Below are 15,481 nucleotides of genomic sequence, written 5' to 3'. Positions count from 1 at the left end.
GGAAGAGTAAGAAGAATTACAGCAGTTCAGAAGAAGGGTGCCTAAAGTGACTTACTACTGGCGTTCTGGTGAACCTGTAATGTTGAGACTCCAGCTCCCATCAACCCCAGCCAAGCACGTCCAATAGGAGATGATGGGAACTGTAGTCCCCCCCCCTGCCTTGTAGTAGCATTTACTAGCATTAGTCTTAATGGTCTCAATAAATAACCTCAGACTCTGAATACTTTCTACTGCAAGGGAAATAATGGAAGAGCATGGTCAAAATTCACTGATTCCTACTGACATTTGAGATAGATCTATAATATAAGCCAGTTTTCACTAAGGCATAGCTGGAGACAATGATCTGTAGTGTGGCTCATCTACCCAAGTAATTCTAGAGCTAAAAAATAAATAAATAAAGCCTTCCACAGATGCCAGCAAATTACTGCAATCTTTACTTGACCTTGTATCTCTCCCTTACATGTCTTACTTTTGTTGGTTTTCTACAATCCAATGCTGGGTAATAACACACATATTTGTTAATCCCTGTTCTAATGCCCTAACCTTTTGCTGTGATATACCTAGTTACTGTAATTTTTTATCTGTGCAGTTTCTCTCCTGGTAACCTTACATTACAACTCAACTAAATCAGAACAAGTCTTTAGTGGCTCGCTCACGAGAGGATTTACTATTTATATTTACGTTTTAGAAAATAAAACAATGGCCCAGAAGAATAGATTAATTCGGACAATGACATGGGCCCAACCATTACATGATGGTGATGATGATGATGTATTGCTGCCCTTCATCGTAAGATCTCAGGGCAGTTCACAGAATAAAATACAAGCCAAAAACAGGATGATATTTCTTGGGATTTATTTTGTCTAAGAAATTGGAAAAAGAGCAAAAAGTTTCAGTGCAAGTTTTTGAAAAGTATCAGTAACAATGTTGGATGCCCAATGGCAATAAAAGCAAAGGTCAGAATTCTTAAGCTTGCAAATACCTACAGGATACTAATAATTAGGACTAAAAAAAGAAAGAAATCTACCAATAATTTTCAGTCTTTTTAAAAGATCCCTCAGTGAAGTGTATCTACATGGGTGCATCTGCCATGTCAGCCTAGCCTATTGTTTAAAGGGAAACAAAACAGAGTACATTCCGGTTTTGCCTGGCCCAGATCATACCACCTTGTTTCCTGAAAGTTCACGAAATCCTACAGGTGCAATCCAGGCAGACCGATTCAGGCCTGCTCTAACCTGCTGAACTTTTCCACGAAGCGTTGCAACAGCTCTATTACTGACACACTCATACCGCAGAGCATTACTGGGACTGCCCTTTTCAAAATATACCTGTCAAGAGAGAAGCATAGAGGAAGTGGGAGAGCAAGTAACCAGTAGGAACCAGCTAACAGCAACCAAGCATTATCATTGCAGCTCACACCTGTGCAAAACAAGGGAAGTGCTGTGACTATACACCTGTGAAAGACATGTCCCTGGAGTCCCCTGCCAGATCTATTTCCTCTTGCAAGCACAGAGCAGTGCCAAAGTGCAACCCAACTAAGGGGGCACCTGGAAGGGAACATAGAGAGGCGGGGCAGTGGTAGCACTGGCTATTTTTCCTGGTACAGTGTCGCTTGAGGCTGTACTCACCTGCGCCCCACATTCCCCCCACTCACCGGACCAAAAAGAGGAAATGCTGCTTAACGCCTCGCCCAAATGGAAGGAAAGGAATACACCTCCACCCCACACACCTTGCTTATTTCCCACTACGAGAGCCGGGTAGGGCAGGTCAAGAAAAAAGGAAGCAAGCAGCTGTTATGTGGGAAAGGCCTGGCAAGCAGCGTTCCTGTTCTCCCAACCCCAGAAAAACCAGCAAGGCATCTGTCCGTCTGTCCCCAATCTCGCCCCATAGAGGAAAGGGGCAGCCATCCCCATGGGAGTAGCTGGGGGGGGGGGGACAGCAGCTGCCCTCCATCAAGTAAACAAACAGAAAAACTTAGCTAAAAGTAGAAAATGCAGAAAGATTTGGACAGATTTTTCTGAGCACTTGGGGTGAAAAGAAAGTAATTTAATCGTTGAGACGTTTCATTCCAAATCTGCTAGAGTCAGTGGACGATGACAGGTGGGTGTCCCACCCCCTCTAACATAAACCTTGGCTACTTGCCCTCCCCCCAAACATAAATCCTGACTACTTGTTCCAACATCAATCCTGACTACTTATCCCAACAAAATCATGACTACCTGTCCCCCATAAACCCTGGCTACCTGCTCCCCCCCATAGACCTTGGCTACCTGCCCCCCAAATCCTGAATACTTGTTCCAATACAAATCCTTGCTATCTGCCCCCCAACAGAAATCCTGGCTATCTGCTCCCAAACATAAAATTCTGGTTACTTCCCCTGGCTATGCCTATGGGACCCCCCCATTCTAAACCCTTTCCTCTCTACCCACCCAAATGCAGCAGGGCCCCCAAAAACGCAGGCATATTTTCCCCACAGCAAGGCCCTCAGAGGTCAACGGGGCTGGCCGGCCAAGCGTCCTGGAGCCCCAAGCCACCTATCCTCCCTGAAGCCGCGTTCACACGCACACGCATCCTGTACACATCCCCCACGCCCAGCCCAGGGGTGGTGGTGGTGGTAAACAGGGGCCACTTCGGGGGGGTGTTCCGCCGCCGCCCCCCCCCGCCAACCCGCAGGCCCGGCCCGGCCCTTGTCCCCCTCCTCTCCTCGCTCACCACGCATTTCTTGCCCAGGAAGCCGAAGAGGCTCTCGTTCTCCTGCGGGGTGAGCAGCATGGAGCCCACATTGGTGATTCGCCGCGGCGGCGGAGGCTGCTGGTTGTTGCTCATCGCGCCGCTCCGAGATGCCGGCCGGCCGCTTCTGCTCCGGGGCTCCGGGCTCTCGACCAGCAGCAGCGGCAGCCGCTTCCGCCCCGCTGGCTACTGCGGCAGCGGCGGCGGCGGCAGCATCGGGGCGGCGACCGGAGACGGCGCTGAGGGGGCTGGGCGAGCTCTAGGCCGGAGCCCTTCTTCCTCCTCGGCCTGTGGCTCCTTCGCTCCTTCTTCCCCCCTCAAACCTCCCGCTTCGCCCCGGCTCGGGCCGAGCGATCCAACATGGCAGCAGGGGGCGAGGCGGCGAGAGAGCGGGCGGCGTGAGGGGAAAGAACTCGGCCGCCGGGCCAGGGAAGCGGCGGCAAGCGGCGGCGGTGGAGAGAGGCCCGTCCTTCCTCCTCGCCCTCCCTTTCCTGTTCCTTCTTCCCCGCCGGCCTGAGGAGAAGTGGGAGGAGGAGGGGACTGAGCGGCGGTGGCTGCTCTGCTGCTTCTCGCCGCTGTTCCGCGCGGCCCGGTTAGTGGCGCGGCCCGCGGCCTGCGCCGCTTAAATACCGGCCGGGCTGGTCGAGCCTGACTCTCGCCGGGGCTGTCATGGGGAAAGAGGCGGCGGCGGCGGCGGAGGCAGAGAGATGGATAGGCGAGGCCACCGCTCCCTTGGTTGTTTGCCGGGGTGGGAGGAAGAGGATGGGTGGAAGTTCTTCTGCTGGATGGGGAGCAAGCTGTGAATGATGATGATGATGATGATGATAACAACAGTAACAACAACGTTGTAAATAAATGAATAAATCTCACAACAACAATACTATTCCAAATAAATGAATAAACTCATCATCAACAACGCTGTAAATAAATGAATAAATTTCACAACAGCATTGTAAATAAACGAATAAATCTCACAACAACTACAACAATAATATTGTAAATAAATGAATAAATCTCACAACAACAATACTATTCCAAATAAATGAATAAACTCATCATCAACAACACTGGAAATAAATGAATACATTTCACAACAACTACAACAACAATATTGTAAATAAATGAATAAATCTCACAGCAACAATACTATTCCAAATAAATGAATAAATTCATCATCAACAACACTGTAAATAAATGAACGAATCTCACAACAATATTTTTAAAAATAAATATCAACAACAACATTGTAAATAAATGAATAAATCTCACAACAACAACATTTCAAATAAATTAAGAAATCTCATTGCATCCAAAAAAAACCACAAAACCCCATAATTAATAATACTAATAGTTCATTTACATGCCACTCATCTGACCCACAGCGCCACCCGCGTCCCATTGGGTATTCCCTTAGCATACAGTAAAAAGAAATGGGATTTTAAAAAATCCTAAAGTATAGCACAACCGTTTAGAATGAGCCGAGGGAAATTTTAGAGACTACCTGTGATCTGCATTCAAAACAAAAGTGAATCTACAGTGTAGTTACTTCTGCTTGAACTACAATGTTATCTGAGCATACGAGAATGACCTTAAACAGGTCGAATCTCAGAGTCCTGTTTGGGGCATCACATCATCTGGGTTTTCCCTGTTTTTGTACAATGCCTGCACAATATATTAGTCATTCAAATATAAAACAAATGAGAGAGTGGGCGGGAGGAATAGAGAAATAGTTTAGTGCAACCAGCAAATGTTGTGTCACAGGGAGAATAGCGCTCTGGCCACGGTAATATAGATATTAGTTATTTCATTTTAGCCATTTCTGTATTGTTTAATCACATTTCTAAACAGCGTACATAAAAGGAAAATGGTTGGCTGAAACTTTTCCTTCATATATTTGACTGTGATTCATGTTAAATAGATATAGCTCTGTTTGAAACTGCAGAACTATTGCAATTATATGATGGATAAAGGTTAAGGGACCCCTGACCATTAGGTCCAGTCGTGACCATCTCTGGGGTTGCAGCGCTCATCTCGTGTTATTGGCCGAGGAAGCCGGCTTTTGTCCGCAGACAGCTTCCAGGTCATGTGGCCAGCATGACAAAGCCGCTTCTGGCGAACCAGAGCAGCACACGGAAACGCCGTTTACCTTCCCGCTGTATTTATCTACTTGCACTTTGACGTGCTTTCGAACTGCTATGTAGGTTGGCAGGAGCTGGGACCGAGCAACGGGAGCTCACCCCGTCGCAGGGATTCAAACTGCCGACCTTCTGATCGGCAAGTCCCATATTATGTATGGTGTCCTGTTATTAAAAGCACACACAAATGTCGTTGAGACCTCAGAATGCATGTCAGCTTGGTTCAGCTCAGGGATCTCAACTCACAGTTGCCAAGGCTTACTCTGCTAGCACATGACTTCTCTACTATTGATGATGATGATTACCAAAGATGAAGAAGAACCAGTCACTTGGTCACCTTGTCCTCCTAGAACAGTACTTCCGTTGTGGAACAACACAACCTCCTACTTTGGAGGTGGTGTTCATACAATTGGCAGGCCGTGATTAAAATAGCGATGGAGGCTGTGCACATCAGTCATGGGCGTGTCTACTTATCCAACAACATAGAGCTCTCCACCACGGCCACAACCATGTGAGTAAAGGGTGAAGCCCCCCTCTCCAGCAGAGCTTGGCTTGGTGGGATAGCAGTGGAGTTGGGAGTTGGGGCAATTGCACATCAACAAGGCACAAAGGTGGGCTAGCTCCCCATGTGCTCCAGTGCTTCAGATTCTGTTCTCATGAGTAAGGCTCTATTGCTGGAAGAAGCATGCCTTCCTTGTTTTATCTCACTCCTACAGCCAAGTATCTGGAGAGACCTGCCAGATTGATGGCAGACCCTTCAAGTGTCCCAATTTTCTGGGAACAGTCCCGGATTTATAGGAGCAGCCCTGGTTTCTGATATGATCCTGGAATGTCCCACTTTTTTCCATTTTCACCGGAGAAACGTTAGAGGGAATGGAGTTATCAGATCCCTGAGCCATCGATGTCAAGGCTACATAGGGAAGTTTTTTAAACGTTTTATTGTGTTTTTATATATGTTGGAAGGTATATATCAGGCATCCCCAAACTTCGGCCCTCCAGATGTTTTGGACTACAATTCCCATATTCCCCGACCACTGGTCCTCTTAGCTAGGGATCATGGGAGTTGTAGGCCAAAACGTCTGGAGGGCCGCAGTTTGGGGATGCCTGGTATATATACATTCAAACAGCTATACAAATTTCAGGAGACACCTAAAAGCAGCCCTGTAATGGGGAAGTTTTTAATGTTCAGTGTGTGTGTGTGTGTATTCAGTTGGAAGCCGCCCAGAGTGGGTGGGGCACCCCATTCTGATGAATGGGGTATAAATAGTGTTGTTGTTGAACAGGACGCCCCTATTTTCATCGGAGAAATGTTGGAGGGTATGTGATGACTGGTAGCATTGTTATGGAATCCAGAGTCTAGGTCGAGCTGCAGTGCTGATACATTTCCCAGATCTTCATCTTTTCACATCACAAAACAGAGACAAATTAATAGACCTACTTTACGGGCAACTGTAGCTCTATACAAATAATGAGCAATTTTGCAGCTGAACGTTAAGTGCAACTCAGCTGGAATTTGGACGGGAGTCAACTCTCAGGCCCTGGCACATCAGAAACGTTGGCATAATGCGACTGGAAAAGAGCATTTTTGTTAGAAATTTTACTACCGTCTGTTTTCACAGCTGACCAGATTCAACACATATCTGTGCCAAATACACCCAAAGAATTCTGAAGAGCTTGCAGAGAAACCTCACTTCATTTAAAAAACACAAAACACTTTGCTTTAACCTTCCTGGTACTGATTTGAATAATCAGAGTTGGTACTTTTAATGTGCTTGTTGCTTTTGCTTTAACCACAAAGCTCCATCTTTAGGAACTGTATTAAAGGTGAATTGTTCATTCTAATTGCTTTGAGATGATTATGTCATCACTTTAGGCCCAGTGTGGGAGTATTTGGCCTTTATAGGATGTTACTGAATGACAACTTCCATCAGTTCCAGCAAACATGGCAAATGTACACTTGTGGCTGAAAACAGAATAGCATCAGAGTTAGTCATAACTCAGAAAGGAGGGGGTGGGGTCCAAAGTGGGGTGCCACCACTAAGAAGGCTTTTGCATACCCTCCAACATTTCTCTGATGAGAATAGGGAAGTCCTATTTAATAATAATCATTTAATAATTATATTATTTATACCCTGCCCATCTGATTGGGTTGCCCTAGCCCAGGCATCCCCAAACTGCGGCCCTCCAGATGTTGTGGCCTACAACTCCCATGATCCCTAGCTAACAGGACCAGTGGTCAGGGATGATGGGAATTGTAGTCCAAAACATCTGGAGGGCCAAAGTTTGGGGATGACTGCCCCAGCCACTCTGTCTGGCTTCCAACATATTTAGATACATAATAAAATGTTTAAAAACTTCCCCAAACAGGTCTGCCTTCAGCTGTCTTCTAAAGGTTGTATCTCCTTGGTTCAGGGGTTGCATAATTCCATCCCCTCCAACATTTCTCCAATGAAAATAGGGACATTCTACCATGTCCTCCAACATTTTTCCATTGAAAAGTGGATCATTCTGGGATCAAATCAGAAACCGGGACAGCTTCTGTAAATCCGGGACTGTCCCTGGAAAATAGGGACGTGGAGGTTCTGCTTTTGCCCATTTTGATATTCAAGCAAATCTCCCTACAGGCATTCCCTCAGATAACCACCTCTCATAGTTTTAGGGCTATATATACCAGCACTACAACCTTGAAAGAATATTAACCACTATCCTCTTTTCAGAGCAGAGCACTGGTTAATGAGAACCACAGAGATTTATTATGGGGAAGTCCCTCCTCAGCATGGAGACCGTCAGCCTAACCGACTGCCTAATGATAGACTCCCTGAAGCTGCCACTTCTTCAGAATCAAGCTCTAAGAATTCCCCCTGTATGCAGTTAGCAAAAATAAGCTTTGAAGACTGACAGCCAGCAGTTACATAGCCCAGCCGGGGGCATCGAATAGCCAGAAGTCTCAGAAACAGCCTAACAATAGTAAAGAAGAAGAAGAAAAGGTGAGATTTCAGCATGACTTTCCAAGTCTCAAAGAAGCTACGATGTCATTGGTATGGAACAGCGAGTCTCCTAATATTGGTTACTCAATTTTGATTTCAGCCTTAAGCTAGTATCCCTACCTCCTCAGATAATGAAGGAAGGCTCTTCATTCCTGTGTGCTTTCTACCCGCCTCAGCAGAGGATGTTACCAAGGTATTGAACCAGGAGATGCGGGTTGAATTGTTGCTGACTTCAGGGCATGCTAGAGAAGGATGCCGTCAGAAAAGAATATTGATTTGACCGTGACATTCCCAACCAATTTTATTTCCCCTCAGAAGCATGTGCTAATCTTACCTACTGGAGGATATTCCTCCCCCCCCCAAATAATAATAATATTTGTTCATTTTATAAGAAAGAAAAAGAAATACAACAGTACAATATGCTACAACAAAACAAACAGACATATAAAACATATACAAACATTTCTTATGTATACCTAATTTTCAATAACATCTTCAATTGACTTCCCTCGATCCCTTCCTTCTGAATTTCATTATAATTCATCTTTAGCAGTGTATTCATCATTATCTAATAATCCAATGTTAATTTAATTTAATTATTCCATTACCTATTAACCAATTATTTAAATTCTACATTTACTTATTTTATCTCAAAATCTTAGTTTTTATGCTTATAGCCTATATTATCTTCACTAAGGGAAATAATTTTCTAAATATTACAATATTTTTTCATAAATTTTCCAATCTTCTTCCACCTTCTCTTCCTTCTGGTCACGTAGTCTCCCAGTCATTTCAGCGAGTTCCATAAAGTCCATCATCTTCATTTGCCATTCATCTATAGTCGGTATCTCTTCTGTCTTCCACTTCCTGGCAAGTAGTAATCTTGCAGCTGTTGTGGCATACAAAAAGAAAATAGTATCTTTCTTGGGGATTTCTCCCCCTACTATTCCAAGTGAAAAGGCTTCTGGTTTTTTAATAAAGGTGTTTTTCAACACTTTTTTCATTTCATTATAAATCTTTTCCCAGAAGTCTTTTACTTTGGGGCATGTCCACTACATGTGGTAAAAGATCCCTTCTTTCTCTTTACATTTCCAGCACTTATTATCAGAGGTATGATACATCTTTGATAATTCAACAGGTGTTAAATACCATCTGTACATCATTTTCATCATATTTTCTTTCAATACAGTACACACTGTAAATTTAATGGTCTTTTCCCACAATCTTTCCCAGTCATTCAACATTATGTTATGCACCACATCTTTAGCCCAATACTCAAGGATATTCCCGCTACAATCCTGGGAGTAAGTCACATGGAATGCAATGGGATTTATTTCTAAGAAGGCATACATGGGGCTGTGCTATCTGTTATTTTAAACACGACATTTGTAAAGCAATCAATGCAAAACATTTTTTTATTGCCTACTAGTGTCATTCAGCCTGTTGAGTAAACGGGCGCTAGAACGTATGACAATTCTTCTTTTGTTTTTGGCGGGGGGGGGGGGGGAGGCGGCAATCAGAGGTGAGAAATGCGGGGGGGGCTCCGTTCCCATGTTCAGCCTTGGCTACGGAGCTGCATTCTTCTTTGTTTGCAGTGCTCCCTCCCACTTCTTGGTGGGGTGGGAGGAAGAGAAAAAGATAGAAAGGAACCCAAGAAGTCCCGCCTTCGGAAAACCGTGTTGCCCCTCTTCACTTTTCCTGCATCTTCGGCTCTGCCCCCCGATGCGCTGCGGCTCGGGGAAGCAGGCAGGGAGACGGCAACAGCCCGCAGCTTCCCGGGCTGTTGCCGTCTCCCTGCCTGCTTCCCCGAGCCAAAGCGCGCGGGGGATGGAGCCGAATTGCGGCGCAGCGGGGGCTTTTCACCGTTTGCCTTCCCCAAGCCAAGGGGGAGGCAAATGGCAAAAAGCCCCCGCCGCGCCACACTTTGGCTCGGGGACTGGCTTGGCAGTGGCGGGCGCTCCGTTGAGCCCAGCAGGGCAGCGGGCGCCCAGGAGAAGGTCGCAATTCGGCCTCTTTCTGCGGCGGCGGCAAAGAAAGCAGCCTCCTCCTCGCGCAGTGAGGCGCTTGTCCGGCCGGGAGCGGCGGTTGGCAGAGGGGAGGGGGTGGGGAGAGCGTGTGTGTGTGTGTGTGTGTGTGTGTGTGTGTGTGTGTGTGCAGTCTCTGCGTCCAATCCCTGTGTCCGTGGGGCACATGCGCAGTAGCGCGGACACAGGGACACAGGGAATACTGGAGGCAGAGACACTTGCACTTTATTATATAGGATTCCTAAGAAAATACTGCATGAGTGTGTTGGATTTCCCCCTCCTCTAATACTGTTGCATTCCTTCCATCATTTCTGCTGGGTAGAGAAATTTTCAGGATAGAGAGCAGAATACTGACCCTGTTGCTACATTTTTGCAGACCCTCCAAATGTCCCTATTTTCCAGGGACAGTCCCAGATTTACAGAAGCTGTCCTGGTTTTTTATTTGATCCCAGAATGTCCCGCTTTTCCTTAGGACATCCCTATTTTGATTAGAGAAATGTTGGAGGGTATGGAATTGTGCGACCCCCAAACCAAAGAATTTAAGTTGCAAGCTGCCCAGAGTGTCTGGGGCAACCCATTCAGATTGGCGGAAGAAGAAGAAGAAGAGGAAGAGGAAGTAGTAGTAGTAGTAGAAGAAGAAGACTCCCACCTTAGATCAGGTTGTTTGTCCCAATCCCACCAACTGAAGATCAGTGATCTAGTATGTGCTGTGTATGTATGTATGCATGCTTGCTTGTATGTGTGTGGTTTCTCTATGTGGCGGTGGTTACAAAAAATGTGGGCCATCTCAGCCAGCAGCGTCGCTAGCCTTCTGGCTGCCCAGGGTGGCAAACCAGAAGGCACCCCGCTGGGGGGCGGGGCATCCGTCGCGCACATGCATTGCGCGTCACAACGCATGAGTCGCGCTATGGAGCGGGTTGCCGGGGGCGGTGCTCCAGCGCCCAGGTCCGCCGGCAACCCGCTCCGTAGCGCGATGGCGACGTGTGCCTCTTCCTACTCAGGCGGAGCGGGTTGCCGGGGGGGGGGCAGTGCTCCAGTGCCCGGATCTGAGGAGCGCTGCCGCTGGCAACCTGCTCCATAGCACAACATGTGCTTCTTCCTACTCAGGCAGAGCGGCAAGGGGCGTCTCTGCTGATGCCCCTCGCTGCTCTGCCTCCGCCTGAGTAGGAAGAAGACACGCGTGACGTGTGCTTCTTCCTACTCAGGCGGAAGTGGAGCGACGATGGGTGTCAGCGGCCGCCGCTGATGCTGCTCTCTGGCCTGCCCCTTGCCTCCGCCCCACTCGGAAGAAGCGGGGCGGGGGGGCGAGGCCAGAAACATTGGGGCCTCCCAATGGCGGTCGCGCCTCCGCCACAGTAGCGAGGGGGCGCCGCAGAACAGAGCCCAGGGCGCCCCACCCCCTATTGCAATGCCCCTAATCTCAGCTCTTTACATGTGCCTCCAAGAAGGTTGGTCAGCTGTGGGGAATCTTTGCCCTCCATAGTCATGTTAACAGGGGCTGATGGGAGTTGTAGTCCAGAAACACCTGTAAGTCTAGAGGTTCACCGTACCTGACATGGCTTTGCTTCACTTGCTCAGCTTTCCGTATCCCAATTTCCAGAATTGCATGTTGGAGCCACCGTATTTGAAATTAAAAGAAAGTTATCCCAAATTTCAAAGAAACCTCATTGTATGTGCTTCACAGATGTCTACAAGAAAATTAGCAAGGCCAAGCTATTCTAACTGGCATTTTCATCAATGCCTTCTTACTAATTTTAATTAACTTGTCACGTCTGTTGTAAACACTTGATAAAAGATGACACATTAAAAGCACATGTGTTACTTATGCAGCTGATCTACATCCCTTTGGTGCTTGCCATTTAATTAATTCTGACTTGAAGGAGGTGCACTTAGAAATTTCTAGTTCTTTAGTGGCATTTTATTGCACCATCTGAAGCTGACCTAGATGCTGAACTTGTTTATTACATGAACATTAATAATTATTTCAATTTAAGAACGTGGCTGTTTCCAGATAGGGATAGCCTGGCCATGGTTACTCATTCTCTGTTAAACTCCAAGCCGGACTACCGTAATGCACTTTATGTGGGCCTTCCCTTGAAGACTGTATGGGAATTCAGAGGTAAAAGTGGACAGAAGAAATATAAATGTTACCTTTTGAACAATAGGCTATTTCACAAATGGGAAGCCACTCTTGAAAAGGCCTGTTCTCGTGTTTCCACCTTTCGGACCTCTTGTGGAGGAGGCACAGGAAGAAGGGCCTCAGAAGACGATCTCAGGGTCTTGGTTGTTTCATTATCAGAGTGCAATAACACATTCCAGTCAGGCAAAAACAGTTAAGGTGCGGCTTCCGGTTGACCGCGCCATCTTGATCAGACGGGGGTCCGTTCAGCGGAGCGGACCTCGGCGCCTCAGAGGTGGAGGGAATCATTCCAGCGAAGCGAAACCTCCTAAAAAGCCCCAAATCGAGCTTTTTGGGGACAGATTTTGCCTGGCGGCGCCAAAAGCAGGTTCTCTCCTCCCCGGATCGGCTTTGTTTAAGCCCCCGAGAGCGAGGAGATGAACCGCGGCAGACAGGCTGACATTGCTGCTCTGAGAGCGTGAAGCTGCGTGTCTGGGAAGTGGAGGCGGCCAATTCTTCTAAGAAAATTCAGCAAAAGATCGGACTGTGAGTAATTTGGATTGTTTGGAATTAAAATTAAGGTAATTTGCTTAAGGATTGGGAGAGAGGGGGGAAAAGAGGAAGCCACCCCCCCCACGGCAACATAAGAGACAGTAAATAGAAACCCGAAGCCGTAAATAGAAGATCTCAACTTAAAAGGATCCCTCAAAGGCATCAAAGAGAATCTCCCCTAAATGCAGGGTAAAAGGGGAGAGAGACTGTGGTTGTGAGTGCCCTGCAGAAAGAAGTTAAGACCAAGAAAGACCTTTCTTTTCCTCGGGAGCCGACAGCCCAGACAACCCAGTGAGCTGATCAGGATTTATAAGTCAAATTTTATTTCTATTTTTATTTCTGGACTTTTTGGAAATTCCTTTTTGGTTTATATGCTTTTGAAATGCGAGTTCGAACTTTATTTTTAATAAGACTTGAAGAATGCAGCCAGCTTGTTAAAATGGAGTCGAGAAAATAAACTGCGACCATATTCCACCCCATGTGACAAGTTTTGACCTTGACAGGATTGAACTATGTCAACAAAAAGGTACTCGCCTGAGTTCCAGCGGACTGTTTTGACCTTAATGTGGGAAGTAAGAATAGAACTATGTCAAGAGGAGACACAACAGCAAGAGTTACAGCAACAATTCCAGATGGTGATGGCAGAATATGACTTCTTAGAGGATGAAGCTATTGAAACTGAAGAAGACGAGTGTGAGAATGACAATGATGGGGACTGTGATTTGGAAGGAAAAGATGAAGATGAGGACTGTGATAATATAACACAAAATGAAGCCCACCAGGAAAAAATGATGATTTTACTCTACCAAAAGTTGGATGGAGTGCCTCCCCTTCGAGGGGGGCACGATTGGATTTACTGGAACTCCAGAATGCCCACAGGGAAGAGGGAAAAAATAGGCAGAGAAGAGAAGAAGCTCAGGGGTCTTGTATGGAGGCCTGGATGGCAAAAGGCTGTAAACAGGGGGTGGGGTGAAGGGAAAGTGAAGTTGTGATTATAAGGATGGATTAACAGGATTATAACTGGACTGCTGACTACGGAACTTGCTGGATTGGGGGGGTGGAGCCGGTAATCGGGGATGTAAGGTTAGATTGGGAATAGTTATAGTTTTAAAAGTGAATTGATTTTGGAAAAAGGTGAAAATATGGAGGCTTATAGAGGGGGTAAAAATTAGGCACGGGAAGAAAAAATGGGAGTTTGATTTTTCAGTGATTGGACATTAGGTGAAAATGATAATAGCTAATTTAAAAGTAGTATAAGGTATAAAGGTGTATTTTATAAAGTAAGAAACTGTTGAAGATGATAAAAAAGGGAGGAAAACCGGGGAAGGGGGGAGGGTGGGGAAGCCCACAAAATATGGTTTAAATTATGAATGGAAGAAAGATTTTTTTTCTTGTTTTGTATTGTCTTTTTTCTTTTTTGTCACTTTTTTCTTCTCTTTTTTCTCTTTTCTCTTTTTTTATTCTTTTTTTTGGTATGACAATAGATGGTTGGATGGATGACCTCCTGCGTACTGCCCTGGTTTACTGGAGCTCCCTGGTGGCAGGGGGGGGGCTTTGGGGGCAGGGGAGGGGGAGGAGGACAGAAATCCAATCATAAAATGGACCATTTCTGACTGTTCACCTGCGTGGGATACTTCTGTGGCAGGGGAGGACCCATGGAGGGGGGTGGGAAGAAGGTGGAAAAGGTGTTCATGTATGTACCGTCTTTTGTAATTTGTAAAATCAATAAAAATTATGTTTAAAAAAAAAAAGTTAAGGTGCAAAACAGGGCACTGGGGAGAATCCCAAGGAACAGACAGAGGAGTTTGGTGGTCCAGATTTGGCCGGCAGACCTGAGGTTGCCCACCCTTATTCTCGAGCTTCCTAGAGCTTCTTCATTCTCTTTGATTGTGTTCAAAGAGGTTAATAATTTAGGGCACAATCCAAACTGCAGTCTCTACCGCGTTTCTCCGAAAATAAGCCATACCCCGAAAATAATCCATACCCCCAAAATAAGCCATAGTGATAGGCAGTTTAACCTTGTAGGTTAAACTGTACCATACTTAATTTAAAAAATAAGACATCCCCTGAAAATAAGCCACTGTGGGTTTTTTTTGAGGAAAAATAAACATAAGACGGTGTCTTATTTTTGGAGAAACACGGTATGCAGTTGTGGGAGCACACAAACTTTGTGTGCAAAAGTGTTGCTGAATGAGGTTGGGGGATTGGTAGTAAGAGAGCGCAATTCAGACGGCAGCATGTAGGGAGGGTGCAGGAAGTCTGCAGCTGGGTTCCAGATTCACCAGTACTCTTGATTGACTTGCTCAGAATGGAAATCACAGAGTTAATTTGAATTTTTGCCTCGCCATTTTGGACTCTTGTGAGGAGGAGTAAAGTGATTCTATGATCGCAAGCCCCCAGGAATACAGATTGCAATACAAGAACACAGTGAAATAAATACTCTGAGACAGGAGACAATTTGCTAAAACTAAAGAACAAAGAATCCTCGCCGTGAAATTATAAGGAAGGTATTCTTAGACCGAGGGCGTTTGAAATGTTCCCTCGAGAAACAAAGGGCTCGGGGAAATGAAAAGCTAGGCATAAAAAACAATGCTTAAGAACTAATTTTAACATGTAGGAATAAATGGAGCAAGGTACAAAATGTAATGGGAAAACATCTAGACCAGAGAGCAAATGCATTGTGTGGACAGGCAGAGTCCCCCAAACCCCAGGCGACCCCTGAGCGGAATAATGACTCAAGACAACGTGTTATGGGATTAAAATTGGCCACAACTTTATTAAGATTCAGATGTAGGGAGACCTTGGCTCAGGCATTGGACGTTTATCCTTCCCAGTCCCCAGCCAGGGATTTGGGGGACTTCAGGGTTATCCAGAATGTATGGGGTTGGGCTGGCTCCGGAGAACATATGTTCAAGCAGAGAAAGCCTGCCCCCG

General features: G+C 46.1%; 1 protein-coding gene across 2 annotated transcripts in view; it reads right to left on the bottom strand.

Moving 5' to 3' along the window:
- The window catches only part of WASL (WASP like actin nucleation promoting factor), a 32,696-nt gene extending 29,292 nt beyond the window's left edge, over window positions 1-3,404 (bottom strand). Inside the window, exon 1 of one of the 2 annotated variants that reach the window (XM_035126740.2) lies at window positions 2,713-3,404. In XM_035126740.2, coding sequence (XP_034982631.2) covers window positions 2,713-2,826 — 114 coding nt within the window. In that variant the 5' untranslated portion in view covers window positions 2,827-3,404. The remainder of the gene's footprint in view (window positions 1-2,712) is intronic. The other variant, XM_035126741.2, reaches the window with a different exon arrangement.
- Window positions 3,405-15,481: the final 12,077 nt, after the last annotated feature.

This window comes from Zootoca vivipara, chromosome 10 (assembly GCF_963506605.1).
Source record: "Zootoca vivipara chromosome 10, rZooViv1.1, whole genome shotgun sequence".
Classification (NCBI taxonomy): domain Eukaryota; kingdom Metazoa; phylum Chordata; class Lepidosauria; order Squamata; family Lacertidae; genus Zootoca; species Zootoca vivipara.
This window is presented reverse-complemented; position numbering and strand designations above follow the sequence as displayed.